At 41.2% G+C, this 20,633-nt stretch overlaps 1 protein-coding gene across 1 annotated transcript; it reads left to right on the top strand.

The window, feature by feature from the left end:
• The first annotated feature begins 2,121 nt into the window (after positions 1-2,121).
• Positions 2,122-20,432, top strand: PPP1R17 (protein phosphatase 1 regulatory subunit 17). Its single transcript, XM_013948168.2, has 5 exons — positions 2,122-2,533; positions 8,789-8,901; positions 10,734-10,886; positions 12,293-12,454; positions 18,853-20,432. Exons 2-5 carry the CDS (start codon positions 8,820-8,822, stop codon positions 18,930-18,932), a joined length of 477 nt encoding a protein of 158 aa, XP_013803622.1. The 5' UTR covers positions 2,122-2,533; positions 8,789-8,819; the 3' UTR covers positions 18,933-20,432.
• Positions 20,433-20,633: the final 201 nt, after the last annotated feature.

The following is a 20,633-nucleotide window of genomic DNA, read 5'->3' as shown; positions in this document are numbered from 1 at the left end:
AGGGACATCATGCGTCTTTCAAGAAATCCCTCACTTTTTTATGCTATGACATCTGAAAAGCTTCAGTAAGCAAACATTTTTGTATAGAAAGGAAAAGTTTTAACAGTAAGAAGAATCAAAGGAAGGTCAAATTCTCACCACCCTTTCGACATGTGAAAATTCACCCCTGAAATGCAAACCAAACCAGAAAAATATAAAAAAGCAAATGCATAGATAGTTAATAGTTTATATATATATATAAAATATATATATATATATATGTTTTCTTTCCATAAAGCTGTCCCCTCCTTTCCCATCTGTCAAAGCTGCATTGCCTGTCTCTCAAGCACTAGCCTGGAAACTTTTAGACATGTGTTTATCTTTAATTACCTGACTAGTTCCCTGAGTGCTGAGTGGAATATTCACATACAAGGGAAGAGGAGGGTTAAATTGCAGAGTTATTACAGACTCAGATTATTTTCCTGACCATCCTGGTGAGATAATTGAGCAGGAAGGACTGCAAAGCTGGAAGGAGTCCCAACCCTTTTACAAGCAGGACAACAAACAACTGTGGAAACATTTGAAAGAAAAGATTTGGGAGAAAATCCTTGGCCACACTGTTCATGTGAAAGTCCCACAGGAGAGAGTGGGAGAAATTTTCTACTAGAGTAAGATGATTTCTGACATCTTACAACACCTGATACTTTTGCCAAATGTCTAAGATAAAAAGAGTTAGATATGTGATCTTGCCACGTGTGATAGGCCTCCTTCCTTACGATTAAAGCTGTAATACTTCAAAAGCATCCTTGTGACTTAGGGGCTAGAATAGGCACTGATTTTCTCATCTCTGGGGAATTTTTCCAGCATTGTAAATTACTTTCTTATTTTCAGTTGGGGCAACCAAAATGCGAAAATCTTGAGCTGAGTTTCAAAAAATATTTCATTGTTTGTTTCAGTGATCTTATTCTGGTTTTCCTCACTTCGTAGAAAAATGCATAATAACTTGTTTTTCTAAGTAAAAAGCATTTTGATGTAAAAATAGAGTATTTTTATTTAAAACTCACTGCAACAGGGAGATCTTGACAATTCTGAAAGAAAAATCAAAGTGGTACTGAAATGGGCAACACATCAAAATCAGTTTTGTCTTATGAGCAGTTTCAGGGTTTGGGGTGTTTTGGGAGGCTGTTGTTTTTTCAATTATAAAACTCCATCTTGCCAAAAAAACTTACACTGCTTTACATAGGAGCCTATGTTCCATTTTTCAGGAGTGATTTAAGCATTTCTGAGCTTGCTTTTAGAAAAGGGTCTCTGAGACACTTGAACACATAAATGTTACCCTATGCGAAGTAATGAACGTTCTTGTTTCTCACAGACATTGATGGGAAAGCTCACAGCGCTTTCAGGTGGTGCCCTCTGACCATTTAAGTTGCTCAGTACTCTACAGAATTGGACCCGAAGGGAACAGGATCTGAGGGTGCTGAGCAGCTCTCAGAATAGGGAACTAGCCCTTTGCCCCTTTAGGCCATCTGTACAATATATTATTTATGAAAGAAATCCTGACTAATTTAAAGCACACAGCCCATGCCGTTGCTGTTGAATTGCAATCACTGGGTGTGGGGGGGGAAGTGCCAGACAACTGCAACAAAAATCTGGCAGCAGTCACACTTTTTGAGCATGGTTAAATGAAAGGGCCCAGACAAAATCAGTTTTGTTGCAAATGAATACCAAGAGAGGGGCCATTCATAACCCCACCAGTGAGCAGCGTTTCCGCCAGAGCTTTTCCAACGCCAGGCATGTTTGTATATTTTTCCCTCAGTTGAAATAACAGCTCCATCCAAAGCAGTGGGCTAAAATAGGAGAGACTGGTCTCTACTGGCAAACACCCGGCAGCCACAGAAGCCTCCACGCCGGGCCTCATAAATGCCAAGCTTGTGTAACTCGCTGTGGCCAGCTACAAACACAAACACCGCAGTCATCGCTGCTGGAGACAGTGTCCATCACTTTTACTGCTGCTGGGGCTGCTCCCGGACGTGCCCTGCCTCCTCTCACCACTTTTATCCTCAGCTCTCCCCTGGGTCCCGCACAGCATCAGCTGCCCTCCCTCCCCTTCCCGTTTTCCTAGCGCCTCTCGGCACGGCGGCTGCAGCTCGCCTTTTGACTCCCTGAGCTACATGTCGAGGCTTTTGCATCCCCCCCACCCTCAAACTTTTTTAACTGAGTTTGCCAGCGTGTTCGCCTCTTCTGGCAGGGAAGATGCTTTCGCCTTGAGGCAGTGCTGATTTTTCCCTGTCCCATTTCCTATTTTCCATCGGCCTCGGTGACTTGCCGGAGAGGAAGGAAGCGGCAGCACATCGTTAAAATCCACCGAGTGCGCGGGGGGAAAGGCGATGCTATTTCCCACCCTCCCGGAGGACGCCTGAATAAAGCATTGCCATAGCAACGGCCGCGGCGGCTCCCTAGATAAGGCGGGCAGGAGCACCGAGCACCGCCAGAAAGTTCTCGCGCCACCGAGCCCCGCCGCCGCTTGCACCCTCCCCGCGCTGCTCGCCGCCTCGTAAGTACTCCAGCCACGCGCCTTCCCTGGCCTGGGCAGCATCGTGCTGCCCTTCGCTTTGTTTTGTTTGCTTAGCAGCAAGGTTTGGCCCGTGCTGGCAAGTAGCCTGCGTCCCCCATCGCCACTGGGGGCTCGCGGGAAAGGCCAGGTGTCCCCGCTCCTCAGGGAGCGGGCTGGAGCTTGTGCCGTGTGGGGAAAGTTGGGGGGCAACAAAGCTGGGGCGCAACGTGTGGGACAGGGCCACGGGGAGGAGAATGCCTTAGAGACAACGGTTTCTGCTAGCTTTAGCTGCTGGGAAAGTTCACAAGCATGTTGCGCAAGCCAGCAGAAGGGGGACGAATACCAGGACTTCTTCTCCCACGATAAAGGGGTGGCTGGTTTGCTCCCCAAGGCTAAATTAAGCAAACTTTGTGATCAGTATGTGTGCAAATGTATCTGGTATTTCTTTCATTGATCAAAGTTTTACTATTGTTTTTTCTTTACAAGTTGCTGGGAGATGGTGGGATTCAGTCCATAGTCCTACTTGGATTTTGAACTAGCCCCTAAAAGAGTACTGTTTGTGAGAGGAAAATGCTCCAAGACAGTTCTGTGGGATCCCTGAATTCATCCAATTATTAGTAGCAAAAGTTTTGGGTGGAAGAAGACACCAGGATCAGGATTTTAAACAGCTAAGTGTTATCTAAAAAGTTTTAAGTCTGCTTTAGAAAATAGAAATCAAACTAATCTGACAAGAATGCCTGAAGAGAACAACCTAGTGTTCGGCTAAAACTTTGAAGAAGCTTAGTCCAGGCAGTATAATGAGGCTGCAACTAGAAAGAAGTTACTCTGGTAGAATAGCATTAAACACATGCTGAAACTCCTACTGAGAAGTTTGCAATGCAGTGCAACACCTAGACTTTCTTTTTTGGGGGCATGTGTTTTCTACTCTGACAGCAGAAAGCATGTTGCCTTGCTATTTTCCCAAGCCTTGCCCAGCAAGCAGTTGTAGCAGTGTTAGGATAGAATCAGGGTGCTGGTGAAGGAACCTGTTTGCTGGTGACGGACCCAAGCCTGGCTCCTGAGCATGGACGGAGGAGCCAAATGCTCCCGGAAGCTGCACCATCCCCCTGTCCCCGGCAGAGCTGTTTTACATGAGCTCTGCGACTGCGAGGTGGGTGCAAGATACTACCACCTAGGTGTAGTAATCTTGCACCCTCCTTACACATATGTAAATGACTTTGGGCAAAGAAACTGCCGACTCGGGAGCCTACAGAGGACGTGACGGGGGCAAGGGCAGGTCTGACGTTCCCTTCCTTGCTCAAGCAAGAGTATACCAAAGGATAATTCAACCCAGGCTGCCCATGACCTCTGTTATGCCTTTTCATCCCCCTTGCAAAAACAAAAGTGGGGAAAAAGAGAGAGACACAGTTTCACCCACCCTTTTACAGTGGCAGTCTGACTGACGCAAGAACAATACCATGCCATTTATAGCAAAGGTAAGTTCTTATTAAGTGCTCTGGGTCCAAGAGAAGGCAAGTACCTGGTATCATACTGATTTCTGTGGTAACATTTATTATCAGCCTACCAAAATAAATACTCATATTAAATCCAGATTCAGATTGCATACTGCCACCCAACAAAAGGATGTTCTCAGAATACTTTTACTTAAGTAGTGCCCATGACAACATTTCAAGATCTCTTTAACGACTATGCATGTACTATTGCAAAATAGTGCATGCTTTTCTTGGGGATTTTGTTGATTGTAGGAACAAAGCAGTCCCCTGACCAAATGAAATATACATGTACTTATGGACAGCACTACATGGTCTGCTGAAGTCCTAAAAGGCACAATCTGTGCAACCCTTGCAAAGGGTCAGTTTGCAAATTCCAAGTACCCAGTGCCCCATAGATAAGAATAATCACCTGTTAATGATTCATTTCAGAACCAAATTGTCCCTTGGGTCTGCATACAAATATACATAGGAATCTAATTTCCATGCAGGGGACTAAATCCTACCACTATTCAAACCCTAGGGGCAGGCAAGAAATTCAGGTATAACCTTGTTCTATCCAAAGCCATTTCTGTGCCCAGGTCAGGGTCCAATGAGAAGAGCTCAACTCTTCAGTTTTGTTTTCAAAGCTTTAATGTTGTACCTTGCAAGACAGATTTTTCTCATATGATGCCATTTCAGGTTGGTTTAAATGCCACATGATCAGATGTCCTCAACTGACTTCCATCATTTCGGGTAGAAATCTGTGAGAAGAGCTTTGCTGAGCGCTACCCCAAGTCCTAGCCTGATTACTTAAGGCAAATACCTACATTAAAATAGCTGCACATTGAAACAGCAAAACAAAGCTCATTTCTCTGTCCACCTCTAGGCAAAATATTCCTACCTAATGGAACCCAGGAACTGGTCACATTGGAGGACTTTTCAATGAAACCCTACAGTTTCAGCAAAGAAAGGAACGCTATTATTTGTGCATGTGCGTGTGTGTGTGTTTTAAGACTATGTTAGCGTGTGGTAGGAACTGTGATCTCTTGCATACAGATACTTATATTAGCATTTTAATCGCGCATATACAGCAAATAAATAAAAATTCAGACCAAAAATGACTGGCAGCATTTTGGAGTGCTTTCTTTAAGCTACCCAGAAACTCATCAATAGCTAAGGTGATAGTTCAAAACTGAAAAGTTCAGATATTTTCCATCTGACTCCCCAGCTCTTACAAGTGTGTGTGCCCAGGGGAGTCCTGCTATCACACGACAATGATTCTGCATGCAAGCAAATCCTTATGAGGATGAAGTAGCTTTTAACAACCTATGCTTTTCAGCCTGCCTTATCCTTCCTTACTCTTCTCTGTCTGTAAGTAGAGCCAATCCTATTTAATGCTGAATGCTTTTGCAAGGAGTAAACGAACCGGATTGGCAAAACTAGAGCACCTACACAGCCGGCTTTAGGGAAGCATTTAGGGCATCTCCAGCAGCTCTATCTTTTCCCAGAAGCAAAAGACTCCAGGTGACTCTGCTGAGCACACATCTCTGTAGGAGAGGCTTGTACAGCCGAGTTGTATCGTACAAAAGTCTCAGGCTAAATGACTATTGAATCCTAATTCGTATGGAAAAATCTATATCCATTTCAGAAAATGTCTCCTGCTGAGTGTGATTTAGAGCACCACTGTAAGTATTAAAGTTGCCCGAAGGATGAATGTGGCTCATTATGTCAAGAGACGTAACAGTGTGCAAAAAAAATCTTGGTCCATCATGCAAATTGCAGGCGTTATCTACCAAGGTGACCGACTGGTGCAGACAGGGCACACGGGGTTACCACGAGGACTAGCAGGAAAGGAGTTGCACTTAACACTAAAATCTGAGAATGTGCTTCCATTTGTAAAGGCATATTAATGTGTTCATACAGTTCCTGCAACATTCTTCCCCTCCACATGTAACATTATTGGGGAATCTGTTTCTTCAGTGTCAGGAATTGATTTTAGTGGTTTGGGAAAGCACCATTACAGTGCTCACATACATCACCTTCACATTTGAATGAGAAATATATGCATAATGTATAGTGACAGGATATAATATCACTAACACTTTCTTATATCATATGCACTGTATATAGAATCAAGTTACCAAAACTGTTATATCAAGTTTCATGATATATTCTGGCAATCTTTCTTTTTTTTTTTAAATTCTTTTGACACATAGATAGTTGAAATTTGTAGTGTGGAAATACATTTGTAAGCAAGGCAATGCAAGGCAGGGCAAACTTTTCAAAAAAATGTCTGAAGTTAGGCTATAAATCCCTGTTTTAAGCATTGAACATGCCGAGGGCTAGGCACCTGTGACGATGGAAATATAAAGACAGATCTAAGAGATTTATTTTAGAATACTATTTTTCAAACTACAATGTTAAGAAAAAGAAATTAAGCCTCTTATACTATACGTATATCAATCCTAGACAACGTCTCTTTATAAAGCTTGATTTAGGTGAAGTAACTCAATGAAACAACGTAGTGAAATCGAACCAAAGTTAATCAGACTCTAAAGGTAATTCCAGTCAGTATAGGTTACCACCAATGGTACAATTAAATTTTACTATCCCCAGCTTTTTTGGCTCGAGACCTGTTCAAAGAGTCCATAGTCTGAAATGATGTCACTGGTTTGGCTGAAAACATTCTAAACAAGGTAATCTTTAGAAAAGAACATTCTTCCTACAATCATGATATTTAGCTAACAGCTGGAGTGGATTCATCAAATCCTCCAAAATCAAATGGCACTGAAGATAAAACAGTTTCTCCTGAAATCATAAAATGTAGTGTGGGCCTTCATGTGGCAAGATAAGTTTATCTTTTCAATAAAATTTTGATTGTTATATTTTAAAACATAGCTCTAGCTGGTTTATACAGTTGATAAATAGAGCAATCATACCACACTTAGATGCATTCAAAGATTTCTTATGCAGGGTCTTCCTAAGTGGAAGATACCTTTTTTTTTTTTTTTTTCCCCCTCCCCTGTAAAGGCTACTAAAGTTTCCAGGCAACATAACCATTCAACACAGATGTGAGGCTGGACGGGGCCAGTGCTGCAGTGAGCAGCCAGAGGTTCCATGTCTGATCCAGGCCTGATTCAGCATTTATAGAATTTTACAAATTTTTGTGAATTTTGAATACTGAAGGGCATGGGAGTTAATCCCATAAAAACACTATGAGTCAGTGTTCCTGACCTTTATTGCTGGAAACCAGTGTTGCTTCATTTACTTTGAAGTCACTAGAGTTTAGGACAATTTTTTCCATCTCCTGAAGAATTAGCTGAATGTATGAGTATGACTTTGATCTTTCATATTTTGTTTGCCAAATATTTATGTGACTGGATTTTGCCTCAGGGTTAACTGATCTTTGTATAGATTCAAGTTTAGTCATTAAAAATGAGGTTAACTGCCCTATAGTTCTGTTTTTTATTGACCAACAACCACTGTGATTTAGGGAGAAATAATATAGGTAATTCCTTTACCTCCAGAAAGATAAAATGAACTCCTACAGTACAGTTGGTCTTCTATTCTTTCTTCTCCTTTGATTTTCCCATCCTTCTTTTCCCCATTTTTCTCTGATTCCCTTTTCTTCGACCTTTCTCTTTTATTATTCTTTCCTTCTCTACTTCCTTTACCTTCTTCCTGTTTTCTCCCATTTCTGTCCTTTTTCTCTTACATTAACTTTGTCTCCTGCTTTTTCCTCTTCATAATTCCCTTCCTCCTCCCCACAAGAAAATCTCAGCTTGCTCTTATTCCCCCAAAATGGAGACTAGAGATGGCTACTAAGAAACGGTACCACAGCTGTTGCTGCCTGAAGGGAGATACCCAGATCGATCAGGATGCACCTTAAGATCAAAGTTGCGGTTTTTTTTTTCCTTTAACATTGCACTATTATTCTGATGGATTTCTGCTAAGCAACTGCAGAAATCATTGGTAGTAAAAAAAAAACTTCAAATCACCTTCTCCCTGTGATGACATCAGGGTGAGCCTGTAGTGCGTAAATTCTGCATCAAACCTCAGCCTGACTGGTGCTGGGGGAGCTCAGGCCAGAGGTTGGGGGTCAGGCCCCTCTCCGGTTATAAGTAACCAACGATAAAAAAAGGCCTGAAGCCCCAAGTGCAAGCCACTGAGATCTACAGAATACAGGTGCACAAACAGCTTTGAGAAACTGGTCCCGTGTGCTTCTACCAAGGCGATGTGTACGTCACGCTGGCTCTGGGGTCTGCGGTCACCTGCCACCTTTCAGAGTCAGCACTCACACCTGGGTCTTCAAAGGTACCCGGGCTTTTTTAGAGGGGCTGGAGTTAAAAGACTAACTAAGCAGCATTTGTCATTAAAGTTGGATTGTGTGATAAAAGCCAAATACAACCCTTCTAGTTTAAAGTTGAGAAAAAATGGAGAAGAAAACCAAAATAAAATATCCTGCTTTCTAGCACTTTGTGCATGTGAGCACTGCCTGTATGGCTAAAGTCAGTATTCTTCTGTAGAGCTACTGTATTTCCTGTGCTTGTGTGGATTGCTTACAGCAATGGAGGTGGAAAAATGGGATATTAAATGTGTGTAGCCAAGGCAGTGATTGAATGCATCTCTTTTAAAATGCTTGAGCAAAATCAGGCCAGCAGACCACATGGCAAAAAGCAGCTGGAAGACAGGAACTTCTCATGATCTGGCTAGCAAGTGGATATATAATACCAACATGTCAGTTTTATGTCATAGTGTTTTGGTTTTTTTTTGGCTGCTGTAGCTTCCAAGGGAAAAGAAAAAAAAACATTTCAATGATGTCAACAGAATATGTTCAGCCACTTGATATCCCAGAAGACAGACTGGACAAGCGAGATTCACACTGTAACCATTTAGGTAAGTGTTATTAGATGAAGTCATTGCAGTAATTAGAGAGGTGTTATCTTTACATCATTAGGTCCCGTCCAGTGGCTGTTTTTCCCCTCCAGCAGTACAACTGCGGCCTCGTGAAACCCGATAGATTACACCTTCTGGTGACACTTCTGATGCCAGATGGAAAGGCAAGGAGTGTTTTTCCTGCATATAAATACTAGCTGAAGCTTGGGAAGGAAGTTAATTAAAGAGGATAAAAGAAAAAAGAGTCATTTTTCTTTTCTCTGGTAGAAAAAGTAGAGCAGTTTCATCTTTTATACCACAATAAGCTGAAAGCTAGGGTATAGCTGAGCCTTTCCTGAACACATATTCCATATGCAATTTCAATAAAAGATTTCAAATACCCCCTTTGCCCACCCTGAGACAGCATTCTGAATACCTTTCCCCCTTCACCGTCAATCTGTTTCCTTTTCTGAACCTACTTTGCACATAACTTTTGCACTGAGAGTACCAGAGACATCTTTGCTCTGCCACGCTCCTAAATACCAGACTTCATGACTTGATAGATGTGCTGCTTCCTGCATATTCATCATCCTTGCCTTGGCTTCAAACGATATTGCTTCATTCCAGCCTTACAAAATTGTCATAAAGATTTACCAACCCAGAAACAAAAATCTACTTGCTTGTTATTACCCTTGTGATGGCAATAATGAAACACAAATGCAATTTCAAAAAAAGTATCTCACCTCAGGCAAGCGGAGTTTTATAAACTTCATTTATCCAGCTTACAAGGAAGTTAGCCTAGCCCTGGTTCTGCCCCACAGCATTACTAGCCAAAGGCACCACTTCTGTAACTGCTGTCAGTGCACCTAATAAAAGTAATTGCTGCATAAAACTGCTTATTTAAAACAAACAGAAATTTGGGTAGAATTAGTCCCATTGTACAGGCAGGAAACTGAGGCACTGAGAGATTAAATGACTTCATTAAGATCATACAGGAAGTCTGTGAAGGCTGAAAAAAAGAATCCCCATCTTCCAGGGACTTTACCCAGAGGTCATCCTTCCTGCTTCTCGTCCACAGGCTTACAGCTGTGTCACAAAGTGTGAGTGAGCCTGGGATCAGGTCCCTTTGGACAAAAAGTTTGGAGTTGGAGGGGAGGGGGGAGAATGATGAAGCCAAACAAGTGACGTTTAAGAAATCAAAGCTTTGGTTTGTGTTATGATACTAATGACAGGCTAGACTTAACATTTTCAGCTTGCATAAGCACCCAGAAATGCAGATCCCTGCAGAAAAACTCTCCTGACCATCTAAACCATCTGAGTCTTGTCTTAAAGGAAAACCAAAAATCCAGTGTAACGTTATGTTAATCAAAAGTGAATACTGACTGCTCAGCAACTCTGGAAGTAAGGCCAACTCTTGAAGTTAACAATATGCTGGCTTGGTTTACCAGTGCTTCAGGCTGGCCCCATGTATGTAAATCTTCCCTTCACAAAAGTGCCCTTGTAACTCTTTAAGACACAGACCCACACAGCTGAAGCTGAATGAAATAGTCATGGCCATGGGATCTCTGCACGACAGTAGCCTTCCCTCTGCCATGTAACATGCAGCCACGCACAATTTTCTCACTCTTTTTTTACATCTACCACCTACAAAGCAGAAGGACCACCTAAGTCACTTGGATCCCATTTGTTATGGCACAGAGACCTCTTATACTGACTTTCTATTTGGGAGTTGTTTCTCCATGGGCATTTTAATCTACTTGGATGAAAGCAGTATTATTAAATCTTTTCTTTTCACCATCTGTTTTATTATTTCCCTTCCATTTCAATTTCTATTCATCTTTTTTTCTATGCAGAAGATCTTTCAGAGCAGCTGATTAAGAGCTGTGACCTCAAAAAGAAACCAAGAAAAGGTAAAACTATCCAGGCCTCCCAAAACACTGAAGAGGAGCAAAAAAAGCCAAGGAGAAAAGATACACCAGCATTACACACCCCACCACCCCTATCAGGTGAGCAATCCATCTTTTGACTTCAAAATTCAAATTCAGTTCAGTGCATTGAATCTGGACAAAGGTCCAGAGATCTCCCATTTATTTATGTTCTCTTGGAAGTGAACAAGAACACGCATTTATCCTACATGCATCTGGGAAGGCAGGCTAACAGAGAGGCTGACTTTTTCAAAAGCCTTCATTTTTAGACTGAGAGTTCTCACACAATCTGTAAATACCAAGGTCAGTGTGTGCGTGCTTCTGAAAAAAACCCTCCCTTATAGCTCACAGTCTCATTGTCTTTATGTGACAAATGACATGTATTTATCTCTACCAGCTGAGCCGCAGCAGGCATCCAGATTCAATCCAGAATCAAAAAGGATCCCATTCTTGTACATTCTTGTGCAACTTGTGCCCCGTGGTCAGTGGGAGACAAGACTGGGAGGTGACCATGGAGGCACACAAGCTGGCTGCTGGTTGTTCCTCTGGGAAGACATAGGGCTCTTGGGCATATGGGGACTCTGGCAAAGGGTGGGTGTTTCAGGAAGCCAGAAACCACCAGAGCGACAAAGAGACTCTTTGTAGGATGCTCTCTGCTGCTGTGCATCTATAGACTTCTGAAGTCTGAGAGCCAAATGCCACCAACCTGGGGAAGGGAAGGGTGAGCAGGAGACTGCCAACAAAACCCGATGATCTTCCAAGTGTCCCCTGTCTGTGCTGGGGAATAAATGTTTATCACTTCTCTCTGCTAACAAGCAGTCCTCGCTGTGCTCTCTGGGGAGGGAGCAGTGTTCTTGTACCAAGTGCATTGCATTTTCCCATGCTACGCATACACAGAGGAGTTAGCTGGTAACCGCTTGTGCAGTCACCTGCGTATCTGCAGTGGCTCCCACCTACCAAGTGAAAAACAGTTGGTCTTTTCCAATATGTGTAATCCAGATGTTGAACTCATCACTCTACACATTTGACTCTGTTCAGCTTTCACATGTATCCATCTGCGAACGCTTCTCTCTTAGGGAAGAGTGGCCCAGAAGCTGGAGAGCTGCATTTTTTGCCTGAAGTATCCATCTCATGAAGAAGACAGTCTCATTTCTGTGTGGTCACATTGCTCCTAAGTATAGGCTTGAGCATTCATATGATTAAACAACTTTGATAAGATGTTTATCCTTCTGGAATACAAGACTGCACTCATCTTTGCCGTCATTTCTGATGGGTTGCAGTTTAGTCCACTAGGTACCACCAGAAACCAGCTGGCTTAACAGCATTGTTGACTATAGCCTACAGGATATAATTTACATAGAGGAAATGCACACTGTTGCAAACCCTGAAGAGTAGGTACACCATACAAAACACTCATCCTGCTTTGTTTTACACTCATGCAGTGTAAACAAGGCTGAAGAAGTATTTTCTTTTATTCTTCTCTGCAGGCATACTTTCAGACTTTTCTGATAACCTGCTGAAAAGGTATGGTATCACAGAGAAACCACAGAGGGAGAGAGAGAGTCCAGGCTCTCAGATCACCGAACTGGAACAGAAGAAGCCCAGGAGAAAAGATACACCTGCAATACACATCCCACCCATTATAACAGGTAGGAAACTTATCTAAGATGCTCCAAAGAGGAAGCCCGCAGTGGCTAGTGTCAGAAGTATGATCAGAAGGATGGAAGGAGGTTGTCTGTCCACTCCACTTTTAGCAATTCTTACTAAGCTGGACCTGCTAGTTCAGAGTATGTAATAGCAGTGGTGCTTCATGGAAAGCCTCAGCCATGTCCCCTCCACCAGCTGCAGGGCTGGGGTGGGCAGAAGAGAAGACATCATGTCAGCTGATTACCTCATGCAGAGGTGATCCTGCTTTTGTGCAAGTCCAGATATTGCACTGCTTTTCAAACTTGAGCACATATAACTCCAGATCCAAAACTTGTGTCAAGTGCCTCATAAAGCAGCTTCTGGGAAGGAACATATCTGACAATTTTTCTATACCTTCTTACTGTGGCCCTGAGTCACGAAGGAAGCACAAGTTTAAACTTTGCATGTATGTACAGATTCAGCTGGGAAAACATAACTGGAAAACACTGCTCCCTTAGGAAACTCTAGTGTGAACCAGTTCTGCTGTGAGCTGCCTAGTCTTAGGCACTACTGAGCACACTACATGAAGAGGTTCCTGAGACAAATCCTTTGGTCCTGATTGAACAGTTGGACAGTTGAGTATAACTGTCTCTCCACCTCCACAAACATGTGTAAATTACTTTTTTTCATATAAGCAGCCTTATATGAATCAATATGGGGCTCCCAAGAGCAAAGAGGAGCATGACTGAGTTTGCCAGAGCACGGCAGCAAGCATAGCGAATACTAATACCTTGCAAACTGATCTGCCCAAGCAAAACACATTTTTTGATACCCTCATTGAACTCAAGCATCCCAGTGACTTGCAGAATTAGAGCTGCTGTAAGTGAGTCACTGGAATTCTGGTCTGATCATTTGCTGGGAGAAATTAAATCTTTTATACGGCTTTTTAGCCCAACTGCAAATGCTCCAGTTTGGAATATTTAATATAGAACATTGATAATGAACTGCTCATATAATTGCTGAAGGAAATTACCCAGCCAAAAATTTCACATGATAAATAAATTAGGTGGGAAAAAAAATCATAGTCTTTTAGGGATCAATTCAGAAGCAAAAGCAGAGGCAAAGTTTATCAAATCATTTGCAATAAGTCCTGTGTATTATTCATCAGGCCTACCCCATGTTGGATCTGGGAAGAGAGTTGAGACATCATTTTGGTCGGTTCTAAAATACTCCAAGAATAGTTGCCTTTGGTCATTTGTAGCACTTTTGAAGATGGTATGTGTTCCTTGGACCTCAAGGTATATGTAGGGAAGAGGAATCTGGAAGTGAAACGTGTTTGATGATAGAATTCAGAGATGAAATGTGTGACTGCAGCCGAGACATATTTGACTCTTGTTTTGGTTTAAATGTGATTGTTGCTTAACAGGATGCAGCAAGGGTGGATTGTTTCCTTGACATGGCTCTACAAAGTTCTGGTTGGATTAACATCTAGTCACTTAATGTTTTATCTGCCTAGCCTTAATTATCTTGAGTAGATAGTTAAGGGAGAAAGAAGAATCATTTTAAGGATCTTCACTTCTTGCATCCTTTGAAGGCTTCCTCTTAAGCTCTGAATAATTTTCAAAGGAAAAAGAAGCTAATAGAAGTTATATGTTAAGAGAAACATGTTATTAGAAGCCCCAAATGAACTGGTAGTCAAAAAACACAGAAGGGAGGAGCATAAAAAAGAAAAGAAAAAAAACCAGTGACCTTCAAATGTGTGACAAAATTCAAAGCATGTGCATTTGTTTTGGGGAAATGATAGAAACTAATGCATTTTTCAATTAAATGACTCTTTCTAACCTACTGGTGTAGTGACTTTCTGGCAGTCAGCATGGACTCCATCAAAGCAGCCTGCTGGATGCTGCCTCACTCTGCAGACAGCTTTTCCACATCCTATTTTCTGAGTCCATTTTCTAACGATTGATTCCCTCTGGCAGACTTGTATCAGTGACAAAGCAGCATAGGAGTTTGAATGCCTGAATTTGATTCCCTCCCTACTTCAAGGATGCATATTTTCTTTTCAAGGTACACACCAACATACAGATTTCTGCTGGTTAGAAGTTGGTGGCAGTGGGTCCACAACTTGCCATGAGAAAGTGACTCACTGTGGCTGAGGGCTAGTCCAATATTTACTACTTGTTTACTTTCAGGGTTATCCCATCAGGCAACAGACAGAATAAACAGACTGAGCTCTTGTGGAACTGCTGTGCAAAATAGCACCTGAATTATAGACTCGGAGACCTGAGAAGCCCCAGCAGGGCTACGTGTGCTAAATAAATATGAAAAGGCCTTTCTGTCCCTGTCTCCCTGTCAGTGGTGTTGCTGCAGTAGGCAGCACATCGGGGCCACATGTATCCCTTGCGACCTCTTGTTGAGGATTGCCACAGTTTTTACCGTTTCCCCTTCTGATTCCTCCCAAATGCTGCTGTATTACAAACAACACAAAAAACCCCACCCCTTCTTAATTGTTTGCAATAACAGAGCTTAATTACTAGATTATCTTTTTAAGCAGCTGTCCACACAAGTCATTTTGTTGTAAATGTAAATAAAAATGGCAGCTGCGTTATCTCTCTCCATTTTGACCAGCTGGTTATGAGCACTTGGAGACTGTCCCTTTCCTTCTCGGGTGGCCGGAGGCTCCCTCTATCACAAATAAAAACAAGTTAAAAAGGCCTTATAAAGTGACCAAAATCACATGCATCTATTGGGCCACATGTGACCCAAATGAGAAGTAGAATCCGTTTTACACCTTGCAAACACTTAATACAGGTTAATCCTTAGAAAATTCCTGCTCTGATAGAGAACAGGTACAAATGGGAAACCGAGGTACAGAAAGGTGGCTGCTAAATTAGGATCTGTGCATTATTGTCTGAAGGATCTCTCTGTAGTCTACAGAAGGAGACCAGGGAACTTCATTCCTTAGCCAAGTTAAATAGCAAACTATGGGTATCACAAAACCCTCCCCTACAAGGACTGTACTTCTTTATGTATTCAGGCATCAAACTCTTACTAAAGTGCCCCAGATACCGTTGTGCCACATTTATACAAAAGAGCCGAGGGATAGAGATACTTTTAGTGGCCAGGTCTCTTTCAGTCAGCCAACACCTTGGCCTTTTTAAGGGATTTAAAAAAGACAAATTGTAATCACGATTCTAATTTCTTTTTCCCCCTCACATGACACTAAATGATTTAAATTAGATCCAGTGCCTGCACTCCAATCTGGAACACTCTTTATTGCCATCCCCACTTAGCAACATATTCAATTAACCAAAGTATTTCTAAGAGCTCTTTAGGCTTGTGGGTTTGAGCAAGAATGTAAATACCTGTGTAAATATGGGAACATGCTTCCTGAAATGTGGCTGCTTAGAGTTTCTTAATCAGATCAATGATAACTAGTAAAACCATGATTTCAAACCCTCATCCTCCTCCGTGCTCTAGAAAACCAATTAAAACAGCTCCTTCAGTGCTACCCTCCTTCAGTGAAAGTCTCTGAGTAATGAGAACAAGCACAGCAGTTTATCATCGCCTTTCCCCCTTTCCTGTGCAGGGGATGTGACTGGAGTGCCCCATTATTCTTCCAACCCAGCTGCAAGGGTGGTCCGTAGACAGGCAAGTGCAGCTAGTGCAGTCTTGGCGGTGTTCTGAGAGATCTAGACTGGGGTGGCACCTGACAAACAGTTGACTTAAAGCCAACTTTTTCTTCTGTCCATATCTGAGCTTCCTAATACCAGTTCTCATGTCTCTGTGAGCCTTTGGGGTCCTAGTCTCTAGCTAAAAATTTCCAGTATTTGCAAATTCAGTTGCAAAAATATGACTACATTGTACTTCCATACTGCTTTCTTTAGTCAGATTGTTCTGTTAATAGAACAATCTACCAGTCCTTAGAACTAACTGGGAGATGAGCTGCTTTTCATAATTCCAACATTCTGCTTACTCCTCTAAACCAAGAATTCCCAAACTAAATTCAATAAAGCACACTTTGTCCCCAAATGGTCAGTGGCATCCTATCAAAGAAAAACTCTTTTTCTAGTGTTACAGAAATAATTCTAGTTAAGGCATCCCATTTATATCCCCTTTCTACCATTTGACATTAAATGGTTGATGTAAAGGTAAGTTGTCCATGAAATTGCTAAGGGTCCATGATCCAGAAAGTTAAGAACCTACAGCTCTAGGCTACAACTCTGTCCTCTTCTGAGCTTTGGATCTTGAACACTGTTGGAAACCTTTGGAGTCCATCATTCAGCAAAATTATTTGTTGATAATGATGCATAGTCTTGCTGGGGACCTCAGCTTGGCTGCTGCATTCCAGCTGTCTCTAGGGTCTGCTCTGTAAGGGCAATTTTGAGTACTATAATTAGGAAATCAGAACTACTTGATAGTGATAAGAGTGACATTGGACAAGATCATAAAGCACAACACAGCTTCATTTAGCTTGCATTCCTTGTCTTATTCCTGAGTTTTCCCAAAAGCTAGGTTAGTTCTCTCATCTCATTGTAGCTTCACATTTTAAGAGTATTTTACTTGAGTAAAGGTAAAGTGAGTGTTTTCCTTGTTCCCAAATGCTCCACAAAGGAGAAAAAGAAATAGCCAAAGACAAAGGGAACAAAAAATTGTTTATATTTTTTGTTATACAGGAGTAGAAGTCTAGGTGGGGAACATTTACTTCCATCTCTAAAAAACAGCATCATTCTCAGCAGTTAACAATAGTGGTTACTCACTCATTCAATAGCAGTTCAAGTTGCTACTCAAACAAAGGCAGTCCTTCGTGTTTCAAAATAATATTCATTCACTCCTTTCAGTTTACTTCACAGTCTCACTGAAACCAGCTAGTTCATGAGAACTGCATAAAGCAGGAGCTTACATGAAGGGCAGTATAGGTTAACGTTTTCCTTAGTTCATCACCTCTTAAAAAGACTCCGAAGCTGAAGAAAATCTTCCTGTGTGGTATTGCTCTATTTTCAGACTTCATGAAGGCTGAAAGCCTTCACTGTGCAAGGGTTTTGAATGCAGAAAGAAGCAAAACAGGTTGGTTTGACAGAACAACTCAGCTGGTTAGCACAGACTAAGAGCAAACAGTAGGAGACTGAATTAGAGAGGGATTTCATCGGTCTCAACTCAACGGTTACCCTCATCCTGTTTTTAGACTATATTAATCTCCATGCCAAGGAAGGTGGACATAAAATATATCTTAGAGGTCAGTTGCTCTATACTACAAACAGGCAAAAACAACACAATCAGTTAAAATGGGGATCAAGGAGAACACTTGCCTATCTAAAATATTGGCCTCACTTAGCTTTATTAGTTAATTTTTTAATAAAGTGATTAGTTATAATAATTGGTATATCATGATATCGCATAAAAGCCTCAAGGTCCACCGTAAGAGCTGGACTTACTGTTTTAATTATGATATAGATATAGATATACTTGTGGACAATATGGTCCATAACCTAACTAGATAATAGAGAAAGACTTTGGAAGAAGGAAATACTTATACATGGAAAGATATGCCACATAGCATATCTGCAGCTGATGAGCCAGCTTTCTTGAATCTCCATCCCGTGCTTTAACTGTGAAATCAAACTTCCTTTCAATATTATGTCATATCATTCTCCAGTGCTTTCATGATAGAGATGAAGCCTTATGAACTATTTTTCTTCTCACTTCACAAGCCAGACACACTTCGAAGCTTGTTCAGATCCCAAACCTCAATAATTCATATACTGGCTCAAAGTCTTTAGTGTATGAATCTGTTATAACATTGATCTCAGTTCTGTTCCTTTTGCAATTTATTGATACTATATAACATTATTGGGAATCATACTTGGCATGTGGTATTCTAATATTTGTCTCCTTTAGCATCTGTGTTAGCAAAATCTAAGTAACATTGCTAAATATCTACAGAAAAGAATCGTGCATACGCTTGTCCACACAGACTGACTCAGTCACATAGGTTAATTACAGTGTTTATTTCATCATGCAAGCATTTTTCTTTTTTTAACTTCCCAAATCCTTTTAACAAACAGGTTCTCAAAAGAAACTTCAGTGTCTCTGCTTTCACAGGTAGCTGAAATATGCTGGATTTAAGACTGACTGATAATTTTAGCTAACAGTGTAGTGATCCAAATCTAGTTCACTAAATATCAGGAGAATGATTTGCCAAAATAAATGAAGAGTAACTCCCATGATGTCTGAAAAGCTATATTAGGGTCAAACTATTAGAGAGGACAGAAAAGTTTTCCTTAACCTGATTTTTTAATATTTTGTAATATTTTTTGTTTGTTTTGTAATATTTTGTTTGTAATATTTTAAACTAACTCCTTTTTTTCTTTCTCTCTCTCTTGCCTTTTTTTTTTTTTTTTTTGGTCCTTCTGTTTTTAAGGTGCTAAGCTGCTTACAGAAGAAAAGCAAACAGTGATTATGGAAGATGAAGAAAAGGATGGAGACACAATCCCCAGTTAAGATTATAGCAATATCTCTAATAATGTAATGTAAATAATAATTCTGGGTCATTTGAAGTGGCAGCACATAAAGAAAAAAAAGCCCATTCATTTTTATAAATAATAATTTTCTTAAGTATGCACTTGAATTTAAATTATCTTCAAGTGCTTATCTGCATCTCACGAAATCCCAGGAAGCAGCACAGGAGACAACAGAAAATTCATTTACACATGGGGCTGGAAGGATTCCCTTGGTTTATTAAGAGCAGCTTTGCAGGACTTTTGTCTACAGGGATTCCACCTCAGATCAAATCTGGTTTTGTATAGCATAGTGATAAGGGTTAATGCAAATGGCACCACCGACCCAGTGTAGCTGGCACTAGATACCAGAGTGGATGGTAGCACAGGGCAGGGCATTTTCTGGCCATTCTTTCTTGGTTATACAGGCTGTGCTTGTACTGTGTTGAGGTACAAGCTTGGCTCTTCCTTCTCCTCCCTCCTGTTCCCCTGGGATGTAGAACATCAACTGAAGACTAAAAATTGTATTTTTCTCCTGACTCTTCACCTCATTAGTCCAGCTTTTTTCTGCCAGAATAATGTTGACTGCTGTGAAAATTCCCACATGCAAAATTGAAGTGATAGACAGTGTGGGAGAGAAGGAATCAAGTCTAGAGTTCCTGAAATGCAAAGTAAACACTTCTTGTGCCTCTATCTGCTCATAACTTTGTTTGTAAGGAGAAAAGGGTAGATTTATTGTAGTATGAAAACTTAAAGCTAAGGGCCATCAACACTGACACATCAAACAAAACACAGGGCAGAGCCCTCAGAAAGGAAACAAACTGGAAGTGCAACATTTGCCTGTTGTACCAGTATAGTCCATTGATTTTTTTTTCTTTCAAAGGTTTTATTCCTAGGCTGGTGAAGGATGAATGAGTTGGATAGCTGATCCTTTTACTCCACATGTTTTCTTTTGATATGTGCTTTCTAAATGCAGTCCTAGCTTGTCGGTTAGGAGGAGCTGTAAAGATTGAAAATCACAGTGGAGGATTCAGAATTGAGTAAAAGGAACAGCGTTACTCAATGGCATGTGCATACTGCAAGATGAAACAGCATCATGCTTCTTTTCTAATAACTTAATTCACTGATTCAACCAAGAATTGTTCTCACAGCTAGCTACAGTCTTCAGCATTTGTACAAACAGAGGTGGGTACCTGTAGAATATTATACAAAATAGGTAGGACTGGGTAGTTTTCTGCTTACCTTTATAGCTCTGTATGCTAGATGGAGCAGCGCTGCCAGCTGGATCCCTAGGGACCTCAGCACAAAGGTTAAAGACTACCTAATCTGGCAGACTGAATTCAGTTATTTTTTTTAACACCCTTAGGCAGACAGCTGAGAAACACACTAGCTAGGACTTCATTTGCCACAGTGACTGACCCAGCACCTTTCATAAGAACGCAGCCCATTTGCAAATGTTCAGCTTCGAGATGTAACCAACAAGCTTATAATAAATGATGATATACTAAAGCATACAACAGACTAGATATATCATTATGGGATGTCTGATAGCTAGAAGGTGTACTTTTTATTCTGTTAGTTTATCGGTGAGACAAGATAGTATTTAAAATAGGACCAATAAATATTTCAAATAATAACATTCATGTAAAGAACAGAGTAAAGTATGTCACAGCAAGTACCTGATAGGAATATAGACACAATCTAT

This window comes from Apteryx mantelli, chromosome 2, assembly GCF_036417845.1.
Source record: "Apteryx mantelli isolate bAptMan1 chromosome 2, bAptMan1.hap1, whole genome shotgun sequence".
In the NCBI taxonomy this organism is placed as follows: domain Eukaryota; kingdom Metazoa; phylum Chordata; class Aves; order Apterygiformes; family Apterygidae; genus Apteryx; species Apteryx mantelli.
The sequence above is the reverse complement of the archived record's forward strand: the minus strand, read 5'-3'. Positions and strand labels throughout refer to the sequence as shown.

Coding starts and splice junctions, on each gene's coding strand:
- PPP1R17 (XM_013948168.2), top strand. CDS start 8,820: ATGATGTCAACAGAATATGTTCAGCCACTTGATATCCCAGAAGACAGA. Junction 10,887..12,292: donor CACCCCACCACCCCTATCAG/GTGAGCAATCCA, acceptor TCTTCTCTGCAG/GCATACTTTCAGACTTTTCT. Junction 12,455..18,852: donor CATCCCACCCATTATAACAG/GTAGGAAACTTA, acceptor TCTGTTTTTAAG/GTGCTAAGCTGCTTACAGAA.